The 19,419-nt window shown below is 40.7% G+C and overlaps 1 protein-coding gene across 1 annotated transcript in view; it reads right to left on the reverse strand.

Moving 5' to 3' along the window:
- The window catches only part of ascc3 (activating signal cointegrator 1 complex subunit 3), a 161,421-nt gene that overhangs the window by 129,082 nt on the left and 12,920 nt on the right, over positions 1-19,419 (reverse strand). Inside the window, exon 5 of the mRNA XM_069656234.1 lies at positions 13,268-13,385. Within this exon, the coding sequence (XP_069512335.1) occupies positions 13,268-13,385 (118 nt within the window). The remainder of the gene's footprint in view (positions 1-13,267; positions 13,386-19,419) is intronic.

Here is a 19,419-nt window from a genome sequence, read left to right on the forward strand (position 1 = left end):
CCCTCCCTCCCATTACCTCTCCAACTCCCAACCCCGTTAACTCTGTCACCCTCTATGCACCAATTCCTCTGTCTAAACCATTCCCCATCCTTTACTTTCCCTCTCTCTGGGAGCTATTGTGCCTTGTTATGTGTCTGCAGCAGTGATTGCCTCCAAATCTCCAGGATTCTCATTTCCACAAGCGATCATGGCGCCATAATCACGACGAAGAGGAACGCCAAGACAGGTTTAGTTTGTTTACAAGATGGTTTGAAGGTGTTTTCACAAATTTGAAACTGTCTTATTTAAAATCAATACAAGAACAGCCTTTTTCAAGTCAACATATACTCACTAACTGTAAACCATTGCATCCAAAAGACCCTCACTTTCATTGTTCACAGTAAATAAAGTGTTTGATTAAAAAAACACTGCTCAGTCTTTTATACCGACATGTAAATAATGTGTTTAAACCATAGACGGTATAAAAAGATGGCTGGCATGACAGCCCCCTTAAAGTATCGCCCCCTGCTGACTGGCTGCAGTATAGGTCATAAAGCCTGCCTCCTCCATGTTAACAGATGGGACATGAATCAAACTATAAAATCAAAATACACGCCAAATACATTTTTCTCAGACATGGTTTCTGTCATTATGGTTAGTTCTTATCATGCTGATTTATGTTCAAGTGTTAATTTTTCTGACAAGTTTACTTTTAATTAGTTATTTGATGCTGTAAAAAGGGGGTGTGAACTCATGATTGACAGCTCTGTTGACAAATGGGGCTCCTTTAGCGTTCTGTTCCCGAGTAGCAGAGTAGAGGAGGGACAGCGAGAGGAGACGTAACTAACACTAACACTACAGTCATTGAACTTTCCATAAGCGTGAATATCTGCTTCAGACCGACACAAGAAGCTGTTCTGCTGTTAAAAACAGCAACATGCAGGAACTTTTTTTTTTTCCGTTAAGTTAAGTGTGTGTTTTGGTTAGGTCACCAGCACAAGTTGGCAGCGCCGCCTCAGGGGTATTTTGGCTTCACTTTTGTATAATGGGAGTAGGTGGACTCATTGGTTTAAACCATTTATTTTAATACATAAATATCTTAATTTGAACTGCAGTGGTTTTAAGTTTGAAAACATGTAAAAATGGGGCCAGGGTTGAAAGTCCACACATTAGCACAGCTTAACAGCTGCCCCAGTGCTCATGAATATATTTCTTTTATCACAAATTCATACAAAGATCTCCATAATGCTGGCTAATAATAATGCTGTTTTCTTACATTTAAGCCTTCTAAATTTGCAGAAAGTGTTTAAATACCTGTATAAATAACCCAGAGTACTTCAGGTACACAAAGTGATTGCCGTACTGTCACATTTGTTTAGCAGGAGGATGGTGTAGTTGTCAGAAACAGCTTTATTAAAGTTGAGTGACAGAAAAAAGCCTCCATTCTGATCACAGCCTGAGGAATATGTCTCAAACACTCGTCAAAGAAACACCGGCAGCGTCTTCTTTTTAAACTTGATGACAGAACTTTTGTTAAGGTACATGAGGAAAACTGCACCGTTTTCTACACAAACCCCTCAACACATACTGTACCACACTCTGGGAAAGAAATATGCCTAATGACCCAGTCCGAGGCATTTGCACACACAAACACAAACACTCCATGGGAGGCCGTTTCTCCCAGGTCAGAGCTGCCAGCATCCCACCGGGCTTCATCTCCGGTGCCTCCCCTCGCTGATTAAGAGAAGGCTGGAGTGTAGAGCTGTAACTCTGACAATGGCTTTTCCTTATCTATCGCTGTAACACTACAGTTAATAGACCAAAGTCATGTTGAAAGTGAGCTTCCACTGTTGGATTAAAAGTTAAGTTGCTATCCTGAAAGTGAATAAAAATACCTCGATACACATCAAGCAGATATGGTTTAATATTAGTGCTAAAGTTTGCCTTTTTTCAGACAAATCTCTGCACTTTTAATTTATAGCTGTAATCATATACGTACATAGCAATGAAGGCGAACATGCCAAGCTTTGAACTCTACGAACTGAGGCTCGTCTCTCGTCCTCTCCAAAACAAATGGACCCCATGATGAAAACCTGTAAAAACACTGAGACACCGCTAACACACCAGGCAATTTGCTGGGCCTTTGAGTCTAAATTCCCATTGAATGGTAGGGTTACAAATAATAGTGACATGATTTGAAACACAAAGAAGTAATCAGCTGGAAATGTGTAAAATTCTGAATGTTATCTCAATGAACACAGGAGTTTCTGGTCTACTGATGCTTCTACCTGTTAGTTTGTGTGTTCTATTGTGGTGTATTGGATCCAAGGTATGCCTTGAAAATACGATAAGTGTATAGTGTGAATAAACTGTCCTGTCCTGTGTTCTGTGAGGTAAAATTACCATTTTTGTCAATGGAGTCTGGTGTGTTTGCAGAGAGCGATGTCACGTCTGTTTGTGGTTAAAAGAATCATCTACCTCATGGACAAAGGTCTCTCTCTGTAGGGATCCTTTCTGTAATGTTGTCAGACACTTCAGTTCAGATCAATGATTCGCAACAAGACTGGATCCAACTGCCAAAAGAATCCCTCAACATCTACAGTCTAAAACTGGGCCACATCAAAGCAACGCAACGTAACGCGCACAGGCGCAGCTGACTGTCTCCATAGCAACGACGCACTGACATACCTTACTACTTCTGCGGTAATGCTATAACGTTAGTTAATAACGTTAGTATAGGGCCAGGTTACATGAATTATCTAGCTGGATTTCTGTTATCGTTATATAAAGAAGTGGATGACAGTGACATGCTCACAATGTTAGCAGTAACATTGATTCATTAACGGCAAAGACGGAGAGTTTGGAAAGAGAGGGTCTGGAGACGTCTTTGGTTACTGCAGCGCCAGAGACAGGGTGCCTATGCCAGTGTATGCTGTTTCCTGATTGGCTGAAGTGAAACAGGTACATCATTCCGTTCTGCATTTGGAGATTTGAAAAGTCAGATCTTTTACAACTCTAGGCAACGGCTTCAGACGCTCTGCAGCTCACCGGGTCACACTGCTGCAATCTTCTGTCTTCAAACTTTTAGTGGACATACTTATATCGACATCATTAAGTTGCAGACATTATCGCCTGTTTCGAGGTTGCCAATCTACTGGAGTAATTCCAAAACTGTTTGTACCTATTAATGATTTAGATCCCAAAATACATAAAACTAGTGCTTAGTTTAACGACAACATTTTTCTTTAAATTAATTTTTAAAATGACAGAACGTTCATTTTCTGTCACTAGACAAATCGATTCTTAAAAAAAACAAAAGTACTTGAAGTGCTTGAAAGTACTAAAATGTCCCTTTAACAGACGTTTAACTAATGTTTGTTCTTTTCCATTACTTCGTCTCTTTACTTCCATTAAATGTAGGATTGTAAAAGTCAACAGCATGTTGCTTTGTCTACAATGATGGACCAGGAAAAGGCAGATAGAGATAAACTATCATAAAGTAAAGTATGTCAGTGTGGTTGTACCTTCACGTTGAACATCTCCCCTGTTTTAACCCCTGTTGACAACTTCTTGGATGTGTGGAGATTGAATTGTCCGGTCTTTATACCACTGCCTCTATCAGCCATTGAAATGTGGAGAGGAGCCACCGAGAGAATCCGTTCTTTGATAAACATGCAAGTGCCGAGCTGCAAACCGCAATTTAAAAAGCTAATCAGCAAGAGACAGGCATCCCCACTAAATCCCACTCTTCCTGATGGCATGCAAATAGTGGAAAATTTAATCAGCCTTTTTTAACCCTCAGTCGTCAAGGCAACACTAATCTCAAAAGCTGTCTGGCAAGTGAAATTTTTAACGCTGATCAAGTTCTTCACAATGGGAAAAACATCAGCTGATGTTTGAAGCAGCATCAGTGGGACTACAACCACAGTGTGATTTAAAATACAGAAAATACATTTACACTGCTCTAAACTTATATAGGGTCTGTTCAGTACAGGTACCATACTTTAGACCCAGATTTGTCTTATCCATCAAACCTGTGATTCTGTCAGGTTAGAGGATTTTTGCATTGAGGGAGAGTTAGATCTAGTGAGAAGTAAGAGCAACAGCAGCAGGTAATCATTGTTCTCAGAAAACCTCGCCATATTCTCGGACAAAAACTAAGTATCATGTTTTTTTAGGTATTTGGTGTCACACATTTTTCTCATGTCGGTGCACAATCTCACAGAAATATATAATTATTGGCCAATACATGGCGATGATGTTCCTGGATCAAATAAATACATATTCAACACGGTAATGGTGGTCATCATCAAGAATTACCCATGATCATAGCGATAAAGTTCAGGATCAATTTAAAGTTATTCCAATTCAATATGGCAGTCATCCAAGATCCCTCCAAGATCAACATTGCAATGATGGTTCTGACATAAAGTTATTCCTTGTCAATATCGCTGTAGCGGTCCTCGATCAGCATAGGAAAATCTATTCAGGAGCAACATGGCAATGATGACATTTTTTTCAGGTGCAATATGGCAGTTTGGATGGTTATCAAGAACCAGTACTTTTTTGTACCGATACGTGATTGGTCAGTACAGAAAGTACCGATAAGCTAACGTTACGTCTTATTTAATGTCTTTTTCATGCAATGTTTCAATCTAATGTAGCTGACATCTGTCCCCGAGTGATGAGGACGAAGCCGCTGGCGCCAGGCAACGACGTCTAGTAGGTCTACACGCCGCAACCCCCCATCCAGAGGCACATTATCAGACACCCTAATAAATATTTGTCTTTATTTAGTGCACTAAATAATTGAAGAGCAGTTTCAATAAGTATCAGTAACGATAAGCAGTATCGGCATCAATACCGGTGTCAATACAATCCCAACGATACCCCTATATGGCAGTGACAGTCCTGGATAAAAGCCAACACAACAATCTTGGAGATAATTGTTTTAAATAGCCTATAAAAAGAACAATTCTCCTGTTCATTTTAATAATCAATAATACTGGCCAAAGCAAAGTTATGGCCCTCATGCTATCATCTTTACCCTTTAATGGCAGTGAACAGTATTCTAGTATATTTCCATCTTACTTGTTAGCATAGCCTAGCTTGTTAGCAAGGTTACTCACTCACCCTGCAGTAGCTCTAAGCTGCGGCTCTTAGTAGCTGTTAATCATACAGATTGAATTTGAATGACTTAGATGAGGAGGGGCACAGGAATGATGTGGTAGGGCAATGTTTGTCCAGGATCCTAAAATGTCATGTTGATCCAGGAACATGTCATGTTTAGGGAAACTACGTCCTGCTGTATCTGTTACATCTGTTAAAGGTTTGGTCCGGCTATTTATTGGTCACGTCTAGTTTCTTCCACAAACTAAGCGCTTTGTGTCAACCATCATTTTGTGTGCTTCCTTGGGCATGTGCATGAAATCTAGCAAAACAAGGAACTGCTATCATAAAGATAAATAGCAGCACTGGTGGTCAGAAACTCCTCAGGGTACCCATTTTTTCTGTATCTGGTACCAAACGAACAGAATTTTACAATCTTGGCAAAAGACCTAAAGGATATGTGTATATACATAAAAAGTTGTCATCAGTGTGTACATGAGTGATAGCTTTATTGATCCCAGAGTTTTATTTTCAAACACAACACTCTTTAGTAGAACACTAAATTAATGTATCTGAAATTAATTCCTTCTGTTTCTGGTTCATGGCTGGGCTGTTTTGTTGAGGCTGAACTGTTTGAGTTAAGTTCTTATTAAAATGTACCTAACAGCACTTACATAAATGATTTAACCAGCTTAATGGATGAACAGAGTAACAAGCCTACATTAATTAGCCCATGTACCCTTTCAAACCCAGAATTAAAATCTATATTTAGGACCAATGAATTTTAAATTACCCCAAAAACTCTAAAGGATGAGTGTGTGTGACTTTAAATAGTTGCGGGGATTATTCTGACAGAGCAGGAGCTCTCTCTTCTTATCTTCAGCCACTCTTTGATGTCTACCTTGCATATGGATCAGAGGACAGCACTGGCAATGAGAAATGATCCATCCTTATCTTTCCCCCAATATCTCCAACCTCTTACTGTACGGCTCTGCTCTCACATTAAAGAGGGGAACAAGAAGAGGAGTCTGCCACCTTAGGACAAAGGAAACAGCACAATGCTGGCTCAGGATGGAGGATGGCTTTGGAGTAAAAAAAAAAGGTACATCAATAGGAGGGGCTGCTGTAGTACAGCTCACTATCAAGCCTCCTGAAATACTATCTCATACAAAATCAATGAACTCAGCTTTAAGCTGCAGGGAGAGGAAGATAACTACAGCAAAAACCAGTGTAAGCCATTTCCACGAAGGAGTCTGTGCTTATTTGGGCGTTAGCAACACCATACACGTGTCAGCCTTTTGCTCTATTAGTGAGGCATGATATTCTATTATTTCTCTTATTCATGAGAGTCACAAAAGCTGGGACAGAAATAGAGAGTCTGCCCGCAAGGGAGGCTTTAGTCAGGTCTTCATTATTTCTTTCAAGTCTTTCATGTTATCTACCAGGAACGATGAAGGATTGAGTTGAAGTGTAAGGCCAGTCTTTAGGTAATAGCTTTTTCCCTGTTTCACTAGCATGTAGAAAACAGGTGCAGCTCAAACACACTAATACTGTAAGTGTGGTGGCTTAATGTAAAGCTGCTATCTGTGCATTTTGCAAAGGAATCTGTATTCACACAATAAGGAAATGCAGTAAAAAGGCAGTCATATAGAAAGACTTATTTTCTTCTTTATGCTGCTTTTATTGGCTATAAAGATAAAGATGCCCAGAAGATGGGAAATATTAGTTTCTTTAACCTTTAATGCAACCGGACCAACAGCTGGCAGCCATGGGAGGTCGTTCTTTGTAAAATCCTGTTTCATCTAGATTATAACTGGAATAGATTGCACCTTCAGGTTTTTGCAGTGGAAAGCTGTTTTTCTTTTTCCTTTTACCTCACAATTAATTAGCACGGCTGCAGGAGATCATTGTTAGCCTAATCCTGATCAAATTGATTTAAAATAAAAACCATGATAAGCATAACTCACATAAGCTTTAGGTTTTACACATTTCAGAAGATGTATGTTCTGTATTTCTATTAAAGATTAGACAATTGTCACAGTACTGCCCACACCATGATTTGACCGTTACGCTATGCAGGGAGGTGGACAATGATTGGTTGGTAGTTTAGAGGAATGGCTGTCGGGGCGGGACGGAGTGACGGGATGACAGTAACTGGCGGTGACTCTGAGAACAGCTAGTCAAGCTCAGGGTATGGCCCCCTTTACTTGTGGTGGGTGGATTATTTTGTTATTAGCTTTGTCGCACAATTACTGAACTGAAACCGGCGGAACGCCGTGAGAGGGCGGGAGCTGGCCAAGCGCCAGGAGACGAGGCTGGGAAACGTGGAAGAAGCAACCGTCGGGGAATGTCGCACGTGGAGCGGTGGTCCACGGGTCGCTAGGTTAGACAGGTAAGTCCACTCCTGAGAGTTAAATATTGAGGTTTGGGCACCGAATCTGACTATCACTATTTAAAACATTTTCTATAATGAAAAATCGGAGTAAATCTTTCTGCAATGTTCCATTCACTTTTAAGATTCTCCCTAAAACTAGTCTACTCTGAAGTTTTGCAAAACTGATCAGAATTTTGCAACATTAAACTGATGCCATCTGCACCTCCATGTCTTGTTTTGTTCGTTTCATTTTTTAAGATCTTTATTTCTTTACATTTGTTTACAAATGAAGCTGCAGCATTTTGAGCCACGCTGCTTTGGATACTAGCAGCCCTGTTTGATCTGCATGAATGTAAAACAATAACCAACCTTGATTACTGAAGAAAAGGTTGAATGTTATTATGAAGCAGTTATACAGCGCGCTACTTTATACGCTTTCTTTCATTTATTTATCTATTTTTATTTCACCTTTATTTAACCAGGAAAAAGCTCTTGAGATTAAAAATCGCTTTTTCAAGAGTGTCCTGGCCAAGACAGGCAGCAGCAGATTAACAACGCTTCAGACAAACAATGAGCAGCCATACATACAAACATAACACAGAATACATGACTATAATACAATAAAAGACATGAAATAACAAGTGAAACCAGTCATACTTTGTCTAAAACAACCACAATCGTAAATATATCAATCAGAACATCTACAGCCAGGTGTGTCTGCCTCCAAGTTATTCATGAGCACCTTAAAAGCATCCAATGAGGCACGTTCCTTTAGCTCCAGGTCTTTTTGTGACTCGCTCCATGCAAAGGGAGCAGCAAACTTAAATGCCTTTTTCCACAGTTCAGTTCTGACCTTTGGGACAGACAGCAAGAAAAGGTCCAGGGACCAAAGATTGTAAGCCCCTGCTCTCTTCTGACTGATGCAGTGTAGAAGGTACGAGGGAAGCATACCTAAGATAGACTTCTAGCTAAGAATACGCCAGTGTTTTAATCTACATGTGGACAAAGCAGAACATCCAACATGTGCACACAGTAAACAGTAATGAGTGAGGGCTTTAAAATTAGTGATGAACCTCAATGATCTATGATACACAGTGTCCAGAGCAGAGGCATGCATGTATAAAACATCACCATAGTCCAGCACAGAGATAAAAGTGGCGCCAACCAGTCTATATGCAGCTATAAGTCAGTGTTTCCCCTGGATGGTAAAGCATCACAGGACCATCACTGGTATGAGTGAATACAGCAACACGAAGCAAACAGAGTGCTCGGGCAGAGTACACCTGAGAGAGTAAAATGGAGACTGTTTGGTCGTGAAATGTATTTTATTTTAAACCTATAGTTTCTGTGTTTATGTCTCATATTTAAAGAGGAATTTAATGGTGATCTCCTGGACTTTTTCATACTGAGTTGTGTTCATTCATATTTTAATGCATTATAGATACAAGGAGTTTACCGAGCACCACCACAGTGAGTGTGTTTTTTGGTGTTTTCATGATGTTGTGACTGTTAAAGAAGGGGTGCAGATTTTAAGACTTACATTGGGGAAAATACAAATTATGCACATTACTGCAGAAATTCAGATGCCTTTTGTTTCTGATTTTATCTTAATATTCTAGGGCTGTCAAAGTTAACGCACATTGCCTTTAACGTCACTAATTATTTTAACGCGCGATTAACGCATGCGCGTTTTATTATTATGACCCTCCGCCCGCCCCTTAGTTTGAGAAATCAAAGCAATAAAATCAAGGCAAGTTCAGCCTCAAAGCCCTGCCCTGATTGTTCTCTAGACATGACAAAAGTTATTTGTTTTTACTGTCCATGTGAACTGAGTTACCACGCTACATACATTTGCCACGGCACCGCCGCTGCTTCAGATTTCTGCGCAATTAAACTTGTTGAGGAAGAGCACTGAAACATTGACAGGAGTCACAGGACATCAGGACGCTCTCTGTCCGCGCACAATCATATGCAGTTCTGTAACGCAATGTAAACACTCCTACTGTGTATCTCCGTTCGTCCCTATTGTAAATGCATCGATTGTCGCTGTTTATAAAGCTTATAAAAGGTGCAGATGTCATTCGGTAACGATCGATCGTTTTGATCATTACGTCATTAATAATGTCCCTCGTGCACACAAGAGGAAATATTTAACTTTTGTGACTTAAAGTCGAGGTGAAATGAAAAATATCATTTTAATCCTTTTAGATCACATCCCCAGTAATATTGTGCATCTATTTGACAATATAGGCCACAAAAAATACAGAAAATCTATTTCTTCGTATTCTTTTATCAAAATCCGATCATTTTTTTCTTTCGGTAAAACTACATTTCATGCGTGCTTACATAAGTAAACAATTTCAACCAATCAATCTGCAACATTTAGCCGCAGAGCACCAAGAACGCTCGGTCAGTTAGCTAGCCACTGCGCTGTGGAGAACGTCTGTCTACGCCCACTTCTCAACGATCAAATCAAATCTCTCTAATGATATGTCCCGCCTGCACCTCCTGTTTCACTCAGAAATACGTCATGATACGGAAGCTAGATACTCTCGAAATGCTGTTTCAGCTCGACTTTAATTAAACAGACTGCTGATGAAGACAGTCAACAAAGCAGACAGAGAGACAGACAGGAAGAGGGGGCGGGGCCAGAAAGTATTCAGAGAGCGCAGGTGCAGGTGTGTTGGGGGACTGAAGCAAAGCAAAGTGATCAGATGAAAGTAGATTGTGACTGAAAACATGAATTAAGGTGAAGAGAGTACAACTAAACTGTGGAAGTAAGAAATGAGCACCTAGAAAGAGGGTAATCCAGACTGAGTAAGTGTACATGTGATGTGCTTCTCACAGAAATCGTTGATATATGCGACGATTGCCATGATCTGCTTTCAGCATATTTTTTGAGCGTGCAGTACCTTTGAGGTTATTCTGTAGAATATTCTGGACAGTATTTGTCATCGTTTTGGAATGTTGCAGTAAAAATAAACATACATTTGCATAAAGGAAGCATATTTGTCCATTCCCATGTTGATAAGAGGATTAAAACCTTTAAAAAATATCTCTTAAAAGGTACATTTACAACAGGTAAAAAATATTATAATATTATTTAAAAAATAATTTGCGATTAATCACGAGTTAACTATGGACAACCATGCAATTAATCGCGATTCAATATTTTAATCGATTGACAGCCCTAAAATATTCCTATTTGTTTTATTCCCAAACAAAGAAGGACAGGGAGAAATAAGGACAAACTGACGATATGTCACTGCACAATTTGCACATGCCAGACGATACGATAGGGCACTTCCCGGGTAATCAGAAATATGGGCAATTGCTTTTACTGCACAAAAGCACTCCAATATGAGTCCTGAGTCTTCACCAGAGAACAGGAGCAAATGTTGTTTTATTAATTTTGTACAAGATGAAAATGAGCAACCATCAGCACCATTAATCAGTGGATTTTGTCAGATGGTATCGGTCCGGTGTTCATGGTCTTGGTCATTTGTAGGTTATTAATCCGACTCATCACAAACACCAGTGACAGACAGAATAATGGTCGTTGTTATCTATAAAAGCCGGAGCAGAGGGGACAGATTTAAATCTCCCAGGTTTCTGAGATGTGAAAGATAAAAACTGATTACAACATCAAACAATCAGACAGATCAGCAGAGATAAATAAGCTTGATAGCTCTGTTTTGGTTGCGGCAATATCTTAATATGGATTGTCAGAACGAAAGGTAAAACAAGCCCTGATTCATCATCACACACTCCCTTCATCCCACAGAAAAACACTGACAATGATCCAGGAGGATCTACTGTTAAAAAAGCACATCAGGGCCTTTGAGTATTTTTCTTGCACTTACCCCAAAACATAGACACGGTAATGGCCGATGAGTAAAGGCTACTGATGGGTCATGATTTATTAACTGGAGATGAAATAAAACCAACTGTTGTGAATAAGTAAATCTGTCTCTCTCTCTCTCTCCTCATGTCTTCCTGTGTTTGCGCTTACAATGGTGGGTCGAATAATGGTCGAATAGTTCCCCGCGAATATCGAATAGTATGTACAGTATAGTATATCCACAAGGCGGAGTCACAGGGTTAAACTAAGAAAACAATGCTAAAGTTAACATGTCGACTAGTAATCACAGGACGGCAAAGAATAGTTGCGGTGACCTCCACTGACGCGCAGACAGTACAACTATGTTTATTAAAAATGTATGTTTTACCCTCTTCATACCGACAAGTTTCAGCACGACAACAAGAACAATCTTCTGTCAGAAGAAGCCATCATAGAGAAACTTTGGTGGATGAAAATATTTCAAGCTCCCCCCTACCCCTCACCATGCTCACAGAAACACAGAAACATCCATCCATGTACCCTAACACACGCTATCAGAGACGTGCTACTCCACCATATCTTTTGACATGTCATAAATGCACCTCACAATGGTATTGAGGGACAGCCTGAAGTTAGCTGACGGTTGCTTCATCAGTCATAGGTGCTGAGGGTCATATTAAATCCTCAGCTGTAGTGTGCAGCGTTTTACATGAAGCAGCTCTGTGAGCCACTTTATAAGAGGTGAGTTGAGCATTTGATGGCATAGATGCAACTTTAATAAAGCCACTCTGTTTGGTACGACAGTTGAGAATAGGGCTGAACCATAAATCGTTTTAACGATTTAGCAATGTATGCATGTGCCACATTCAGATCGCAGGACGTGCCATAGTAAGACAAGTTGACTGAAACATGTAAAGCTGCTACTTATTGCTGCATGTAGCAAAAGGAAAACTTGCCATTTTCTGATTTTTCAACGACTTATCAACAGGAAAAGTCACCTGTGTGTCACCTGCCTGTAAACACACATGCGACGCTGCTGTTACTGTCACATGCAATGTCGACGGGATGATCCAGGCTTACAGTTACGGCACCGCGGTGCTAGTTAACGCTGTGGCCACGTAAACGTAAAGTTCACGGAGTGGACGTGCTGCAGAGTGTTTACTTTTAGCGGCTTCACCTGCTGCACAGACACCGTCATGGTCTCTCGATTAATCACCGCTGTACAGGTGAGAGTGCGAGATCTAGTAGTTGTGTCAAATAGATTCATCGTTAGCCTTACGATTACCTGGCAGTCCTTTCACAAAATTGGCCAAGCTTTGCTAGCCGTGCAGGACTGCATGCATTGTTTTTATTGAGCCTCACTGCCCCTCCCCCCTGTCGTAACTCCCCCCCAGTTTGGGAATCACTCGATTAACCCATGTAATTATTGTCATCTGAAAATAATCCTTCGGGTTTATACAAAACTAGACACTGAAAACATGATGTGATGTTTTTAAGAACAAAATGTTCTTTCACATTTTGTCTCTGTGCTCTTGATTTTCTCTGTGTGCTTAATTTGACTTTTTCTTAAACAGCATGTGCACTTCCTGAGAAAACAGTTAACATAGAGCACTGCAATTGATCCATCAGCATGGATCAAACGCAGGGTTAAATGAAAATTAGATGATAGTACGGATAGGTTACAGGTTACTGATGCGTTAAAGAAAAAGAAAACTCACAGACATCCAGGACCATAACAATCCTGTCTGGCTAAATGAAGTGCCTAGAATTCAGGCTACATCCTCCCCAAAGCTTTGATGCACATTAAATCATTCTTTCATTTAGTTCGGACAATTTAAAAATAGATACAAATCAACCCTTTTTTGTATTCATTCATATGTTGAATTCATGATTGTTCTGAAAAATCAATACAGTGGAGTTTGTGCTACCATGGAGATGACCTGGTTGCCATGGGGTGCTCTCACCTGGTGGGTAGCCAGTCCTGTCAGGTGGGATGGAGAGTAGGGAGTCGACGATGCCCCCCCTGCACTGGAGGAGAGTGGAGATCATCTCCAGCCCCTCTGGGCCCAGCAGCTCGAACAGCTGGAGAGAAGAGAGGAAGAGAGGGAGGGAGGGGGGGAGGGACGGTGGGTGAAAAATCAAAACCCGCAAGCCAAAAATACAGAAATACATCATCGACATCATCAAGTCATCTACAGCAGCAGCAGCAGCAACATACCACACACACACACACATCCAAACATGTATACACATCCTATGGCTCACCAACACCCCCAAACACGCTGCTACTGCCAAGGCTGAGCACCTGGTAATTACCATCCGCCTGGTACAGAATATGCTCTGCCGCTTAGCCTCCCAAACACAGCCACCTGGCACTTAGCAAGTGACAGAAAAACAACAACAACAACAAGAAATCCTGTGCACAGCAGCCGCAGCAGAGCACAATTAAAAGCAGGGTGGAGACAGGGCTGCACTGACAGTCATCAATATCATTGTGAGACAGAAGTGGACAGGGTGATAAAGTTTGTGCTTTGTAATTGGAAAATAGTGGACCTGAAGGCGCAGGGTATGTTATTTCAACCTGCAAAACAATGCTGTATTTTCTCCCCGCTCCTTTCAGGGTGGAGGCACGGCGGCTTGCTCTTTCAGTCCGCCCTCCCCGGGGAAGGCAATAGTCAGCACAGCGGGGAACTAAAACAACAGACGCACTTTGATGTCAGGTCAGCCGTCGTCTTTATTGAGGTTATCTTTGTTTCCCTCGGTGGTCTCTTTTATATCCGTTCTAAATTTCTATTGGTCCCTGTGACTGTCTGGCTTTCATTACAGTTGAGTGTGCTGTATGGTGGCAGTTGGTAGGGAGGGTTTCCTTTTATGAACTCTCATGAATGGCGTCCTTGGAGTTGACTGATTAGGCGTGGCTTCCTCTGGGACTGAGAGGCAGAGTTTCACCTTCAGATGGATTCGGTACAGTCCACCATCCCGCAGGCGAGTCCACTTTGAAAGCATTAACTGTGTAATAAGTCCACATGTGCAAGGCTACAGGTCAGGAGAGTAAATACCTGTGTCCTCCTCCTTTATCTGTAATTAAATATTCAGCCGGCTCTATTTTTCAGCCAGTAAATGGAACAACTACAGCTTTATTTGAACTGAGTCACCACTGAGCGAGGCTGCATCTCCACCTGGACCAATTTAACAAGAACCCTGAATTTTATTTTAAGCAGTCAAATATTCAAAGCAATCATATGCCATGTGATGAATAATATTTAGGCAGAAATATATGTATAAATTATATGCTTTATTAAAATGGAAGATGATAAAAACATCTCAAGCTGGCTGTATAATATGTATATATATGAACAACCTTTTCAAACACAGCATTTAATAACAAATAATGGCTGCTTCTCTGCTCCTTTACAGATCCCCAGGTGCAAATCTGCTAGTTAAAAAATCTGTGTGCAAAGGCAGTCCTCCCAAAAACACAATTTTCCACAACAGGTGCTGAATGGCCTAAATTTAGCTGTAGCCACATTCACAATTTCTGCTTTTGTTGTAACCGTTTCAGCTCTTCTCTGGAGGTTTAACTAAACCTAAGTTCAGTTATTCTAACAGGGAAGAAATGCAACATCCAGTCTGCAACATGGCAAACACTACAGTTAATAACATAGGACTTGTGTTAAGATAAGGACTGCAACAAAGTGTGTTTCATTACACATGTACACAGTTTTTCCATGGTCCATGCAAACTGTAGATTTTTTACACAGGGTTTTTGGAGAGCTGTAAGCAGAGCAGCGAGACCAACACTGACTTTCTCTAGTGGGGGAAAAAGTCTGGAAATAATTTATTTCTACATATAAATAAATACTTGTTTTTAATAAATACTTTTGGTTTTTTTGTTTTGTGTTTTTTTTTAACCACAATGAATCAAACAGTGCATTACGCTTTTCTGTGTCTTTCAACTGTGTTGTTCAGAAAACAAGAGACTATTCCTCATGGACCACCTACAGGTTCATGATATGTAAGAGCTATTTAACAGCTACATTGCCAGAGTTAAAGTGATAATCTGGAAGGTTTTCATTTAAATAAACGTCGGTTAAGTCTCTATCGCCAAATGAGGTAACACAATGGTGATTGAGCCTATGGCCCACTGATGAAAGCCTTTGCATTTGCAGTACATAGTATTATTATGGACTGGGTGTCTGTGGCGGCGCCCAGTTAGTGACGCGTTTTCCATCAGCCAGCAGTGGTTGGTCTGCCAGAGAGGGTAGGCGGAGCTAAGCGGCTGCTTTTCCGCTCTCTGCAAGTGTTGCGAGTAAACAGTAATCTACTATGGCTGAATAGTAGATTAGATAGATAGATAGATAGATAGATAGTAATTAGGTGGGGCCCAAAAGAACGAAACTGAAATCTTTGAGTCAGTTTAATATATACCTTTGTGTTTACCTACAGTATACTTCCATCCCTAGGCAATCCACAGTGACTACATATTAGTTAGAAAGTGATTTATGAATAAAAGTAACTTGTTGATATTTATTTTGTAACAAATGTTCAAAGTAACTTTTGTTTGGTTTTAGAACTTCACTTCCTGCCGTCTGCTTTGGGGTCCTACCAGCTGTTTTCAATCTCTACCTCTCTAAGTTACCTGATGTGACTTAATGTGTGTACTGACATTTAAATGCCAATCATGTAACACACTGTCTCACATCAAATGAGTGTAGAAAGATCTATTGAGTTATCTGTTTTGTAAAGCCTTGAAAGCCTTTTGATGAAAGTCTTCATGTGATTTTCATCTAAGCAACATCACTGGTGATGGTGACAACAAGGATAACATTGAAGATGATGTTGCTACGTTTAATTTAGGAAAATTATTACAGCGACAGGTAAATGAGTAAAAGACAAGAAAAGCACTGAAAATAAGTTTTTAGCATCAGTTTTCAATTCTCAATTTGTCCAGTAATCGATAAACATGTACGAATCCAAAGAGCTGTTTAATACTGTTTAATACAATTACAGCAAAACCAATGACAAAATATCTTTGTTTTTAAACAATAAAACCATGCAAACACTGAGTGCATTAACTGCCATCTTTGTGGTCAGAGGTAAAAGATTACATGTCAAATTATAGTTATTGAAGTTTGTACAGGGCAGTGTAAATGATGTGCATCAGTGCTGAAGATTCTAAGACGACGTATTTGAGCCATTGTGAAATAAAAAGAGTCGGAGAAGCAGGTTATTATTCTGAGAAAAAAACTTTCACAGAAAAAAATTCACAGATTAAAGTGGTAAATTTGCCAGAAAAAATGGCATCTGTGAGAAAATAACTTGCAAATTTATGATATCGGAGCATATTTTCTCTGCACACAAGAAGCAGACTTCATAAAGGAGAAAGACTGAGCGGCCCTCTGCTGCAGAAACACATTTCTATGCTCCCCGTTTGCCCCAGGGGTTACATCACAGATGACAGTTACCCTACGACCTCTATGACGGATACTGAAAGTAAACAAACCTGCATTACAGACAAAAATATACAGAACTACTTTAAATCAGAGGTTTAAGTCATTTTGTTGTGTGGATGGAGGCGTATCCAACAGACAACCACCCTGAGGTTGTGGCTGACGACTAGATTAGGTGCGTTACTCGCTTAGGTGGGCGTCCAGAGAGGGGTCGTGCACACACGTTTGCGAGTTTTGTTCTTGCAAATTAATTACTTTACAATCTTTGATAGTTACTTTCTCACGAATGTACCACTTTAATCTCTGAATTTTCAAGCGTTTTCTCGAAACATTACTCTTCTCCTCTGGCAATTTTTTTTTTTTAACAATGGCCCTAATACACCGTCGTAACATTCAGCCGGCACAATACGAAAAATACAGCAGTGTGATTAAGTTGTTAAATATTGTAATAACAATAAGAAGTGTGATAAATAAACAAATATAAAGAGTGCTTATTAGCTATAACTCTTAGGGGAGAATTCACTAAGAATGAACTGCGGATGCTGATAGCTCCATAAATTGTGCATCATTTGCCCCCGCTATCTGCTCTGTCTGAAGGTCTGATTGCACTGATGATATTCAGACACAAACATGCCCATAAAGTTTCACAGATCCATGCAGTTTGCTTGTTTAGCGTCTGATTGTGGAGAAAAGCTGTCTGCGCCTCCGCTGTCTGCTGCGCGGTGCTGCGCTTTCAGACATTAACTGAGCTCCACACTGACGGATCTCAACTTCACCCCCAGATTGATGATGAGCAGGGAGAGTCCAGACCCGACAGGTGTTTACTTAACAATGTGTAACACAGCTTCAATTAAATTAGTGTACAACAGCAGCAGTCCATATAATACTCCCCGTCCTGCGTTACGGCTCCACATGTGGACAAAGTGTGCCCGTGTGCCAGGGTTGAGCCTCGCAAAGCCCCAGACTGATTGGTCTATATAGTATTAATATATTAACATACATTGACTGTTTTCACAGACAAAAACATTTTTTGATCACACAACAGGTGGAATTGTCGTCATGATCACTGTAAACTCAGAGCGTTTATACTGCGGCACAGTTACCACCAGCTCTCTGCATTGGTTTGTGAATCAGATGCTTTTTAACACGAGGCTCAGTTTCATAAAATTTGCCCCAAATGTTTCCATAAAGACTCATCTAAATACGCACAAACAGCACTGGGGCACAGAGAGGCTGTTTGCTCTGGAGTGCACTTTGGGGTGCATTCCACCCTCTGCGTGTGCATCGAGACTGAGGCGGAGTCTTTTTGTATCATTTGCACAGGATTAGCGGCGCAAAAGCCGCAGTCCTTTAGAGAATCAGGCCCTTAGTTTCTATGTCTCTCTGCCGTTCTGAATGTTTTACCTGTCTGCAACATGCCCCTTCTGAGTACAAAATAAATCTCAAAAGCCTTTTTTTTTAATATTAGATATTATATATTCAATATTAGTATCTGATAACTAGCTGGTTTTTCTGACTCCATTAAAATGGTGTAAAAGCACGGCCATTATTCCCGGAGCTCAGTTTAATAGGTAAAAGTTACACATGCTGAGTGAGAACGCTGGCCTGTACTAAAAATATTTATTCTTATTCATTGGGATAGATTCAGACTTCTGATGCGTTTCTTGTGAATGCTCAGATTGCAATAACAATGAAATTGTGCAGCCCTCAGTAGGTCCCTCGTTCTGCTCTCATAACCTGAAGTGATACTTGAACATGCAATGTGAAACTGCCTTCAGAATCAGCTCCTGTATATAACCGTATGTTTTTCCACTGAACCCCGCCTACCCCCCCCCCCTCCTCCTCCTACCTCAGCTCAGCTACCTCAACAAAATGTCAGCAGGGTCAGCAATGAGAATAATAAGAAGCAGGCTCGCTCCATTGTCAGCTTTAATGGCACCGAGTGCAGAGCCTCTGAACTTTACTGTTGACTTTGGAGTCACACAGAGGTAGATGCATGGAAAGTCTGCAGGTGCACATACTCTCTCTCAGACACACACGCACACACACACACACACACACACACACACACACACACACACACAGTCAGGGCATTCTACATCTAAAGATGTCAGTGGGAGAGTTCGCTTCCAAATGTCAGCAACGTGAGAAACATTGGAAACCAAGTGAAACCAGCTGAAGTTGTACGGATCTGCCTCTGTGGTGGAAGAACTGAAGGAAAGGGAAGAGAGGGGGCGGGGGGTAGTGCAGAGACGCTATATGAACGATGTAAAAGCCCTGGAGTGTGAGGAAGGAGGTGGGTGAAAATGATGGGGGACAGAATGATGGAGCACTCTCCTGATATATAAGTAAATGTAAGGACGGCATACAACTGCTAGAGGTTTAAAAAGGGCGAGACCTTACAGAGACCTACAGCGAGCACCCTGATCCTGATATTTACTCGAGATTCTCTTGAGTTTTCTTCTCGCAGACACATGGAAGGAGGATCAAACAGAAGGGGTAGACATGTCTTACCTGTTCTGGTATATAAACACTCCAAACCTGTCATTTCCAGCTGTAATATTACTTATTGTATTGTAACACATACTAATGTGCAGTCTGTAAAATGTTTTCACATTAACAGTCAGCTTTTAAATCAGCTGAAAGTGCATACCTTAAACTCCTCT

The sequence above is a fragment of the Semicossyphus pulcher genome, unplaced genomic scaffold (genome assembly GCF_022749685.1).
Source record: "Semicossyphus pulcher isolate SPU_LCO1_2020_fin unplaced genomic scaffold, fSemPul1.0.p SCAF_9, whole genome shotgun sequence".
Classification (NCBI taxonomy): Eukaryota; Metazoa; Chordata; class Actinopteri; order Labriformes; family Labridae; genus Semicossyphus; species Semicossyphus pulcher.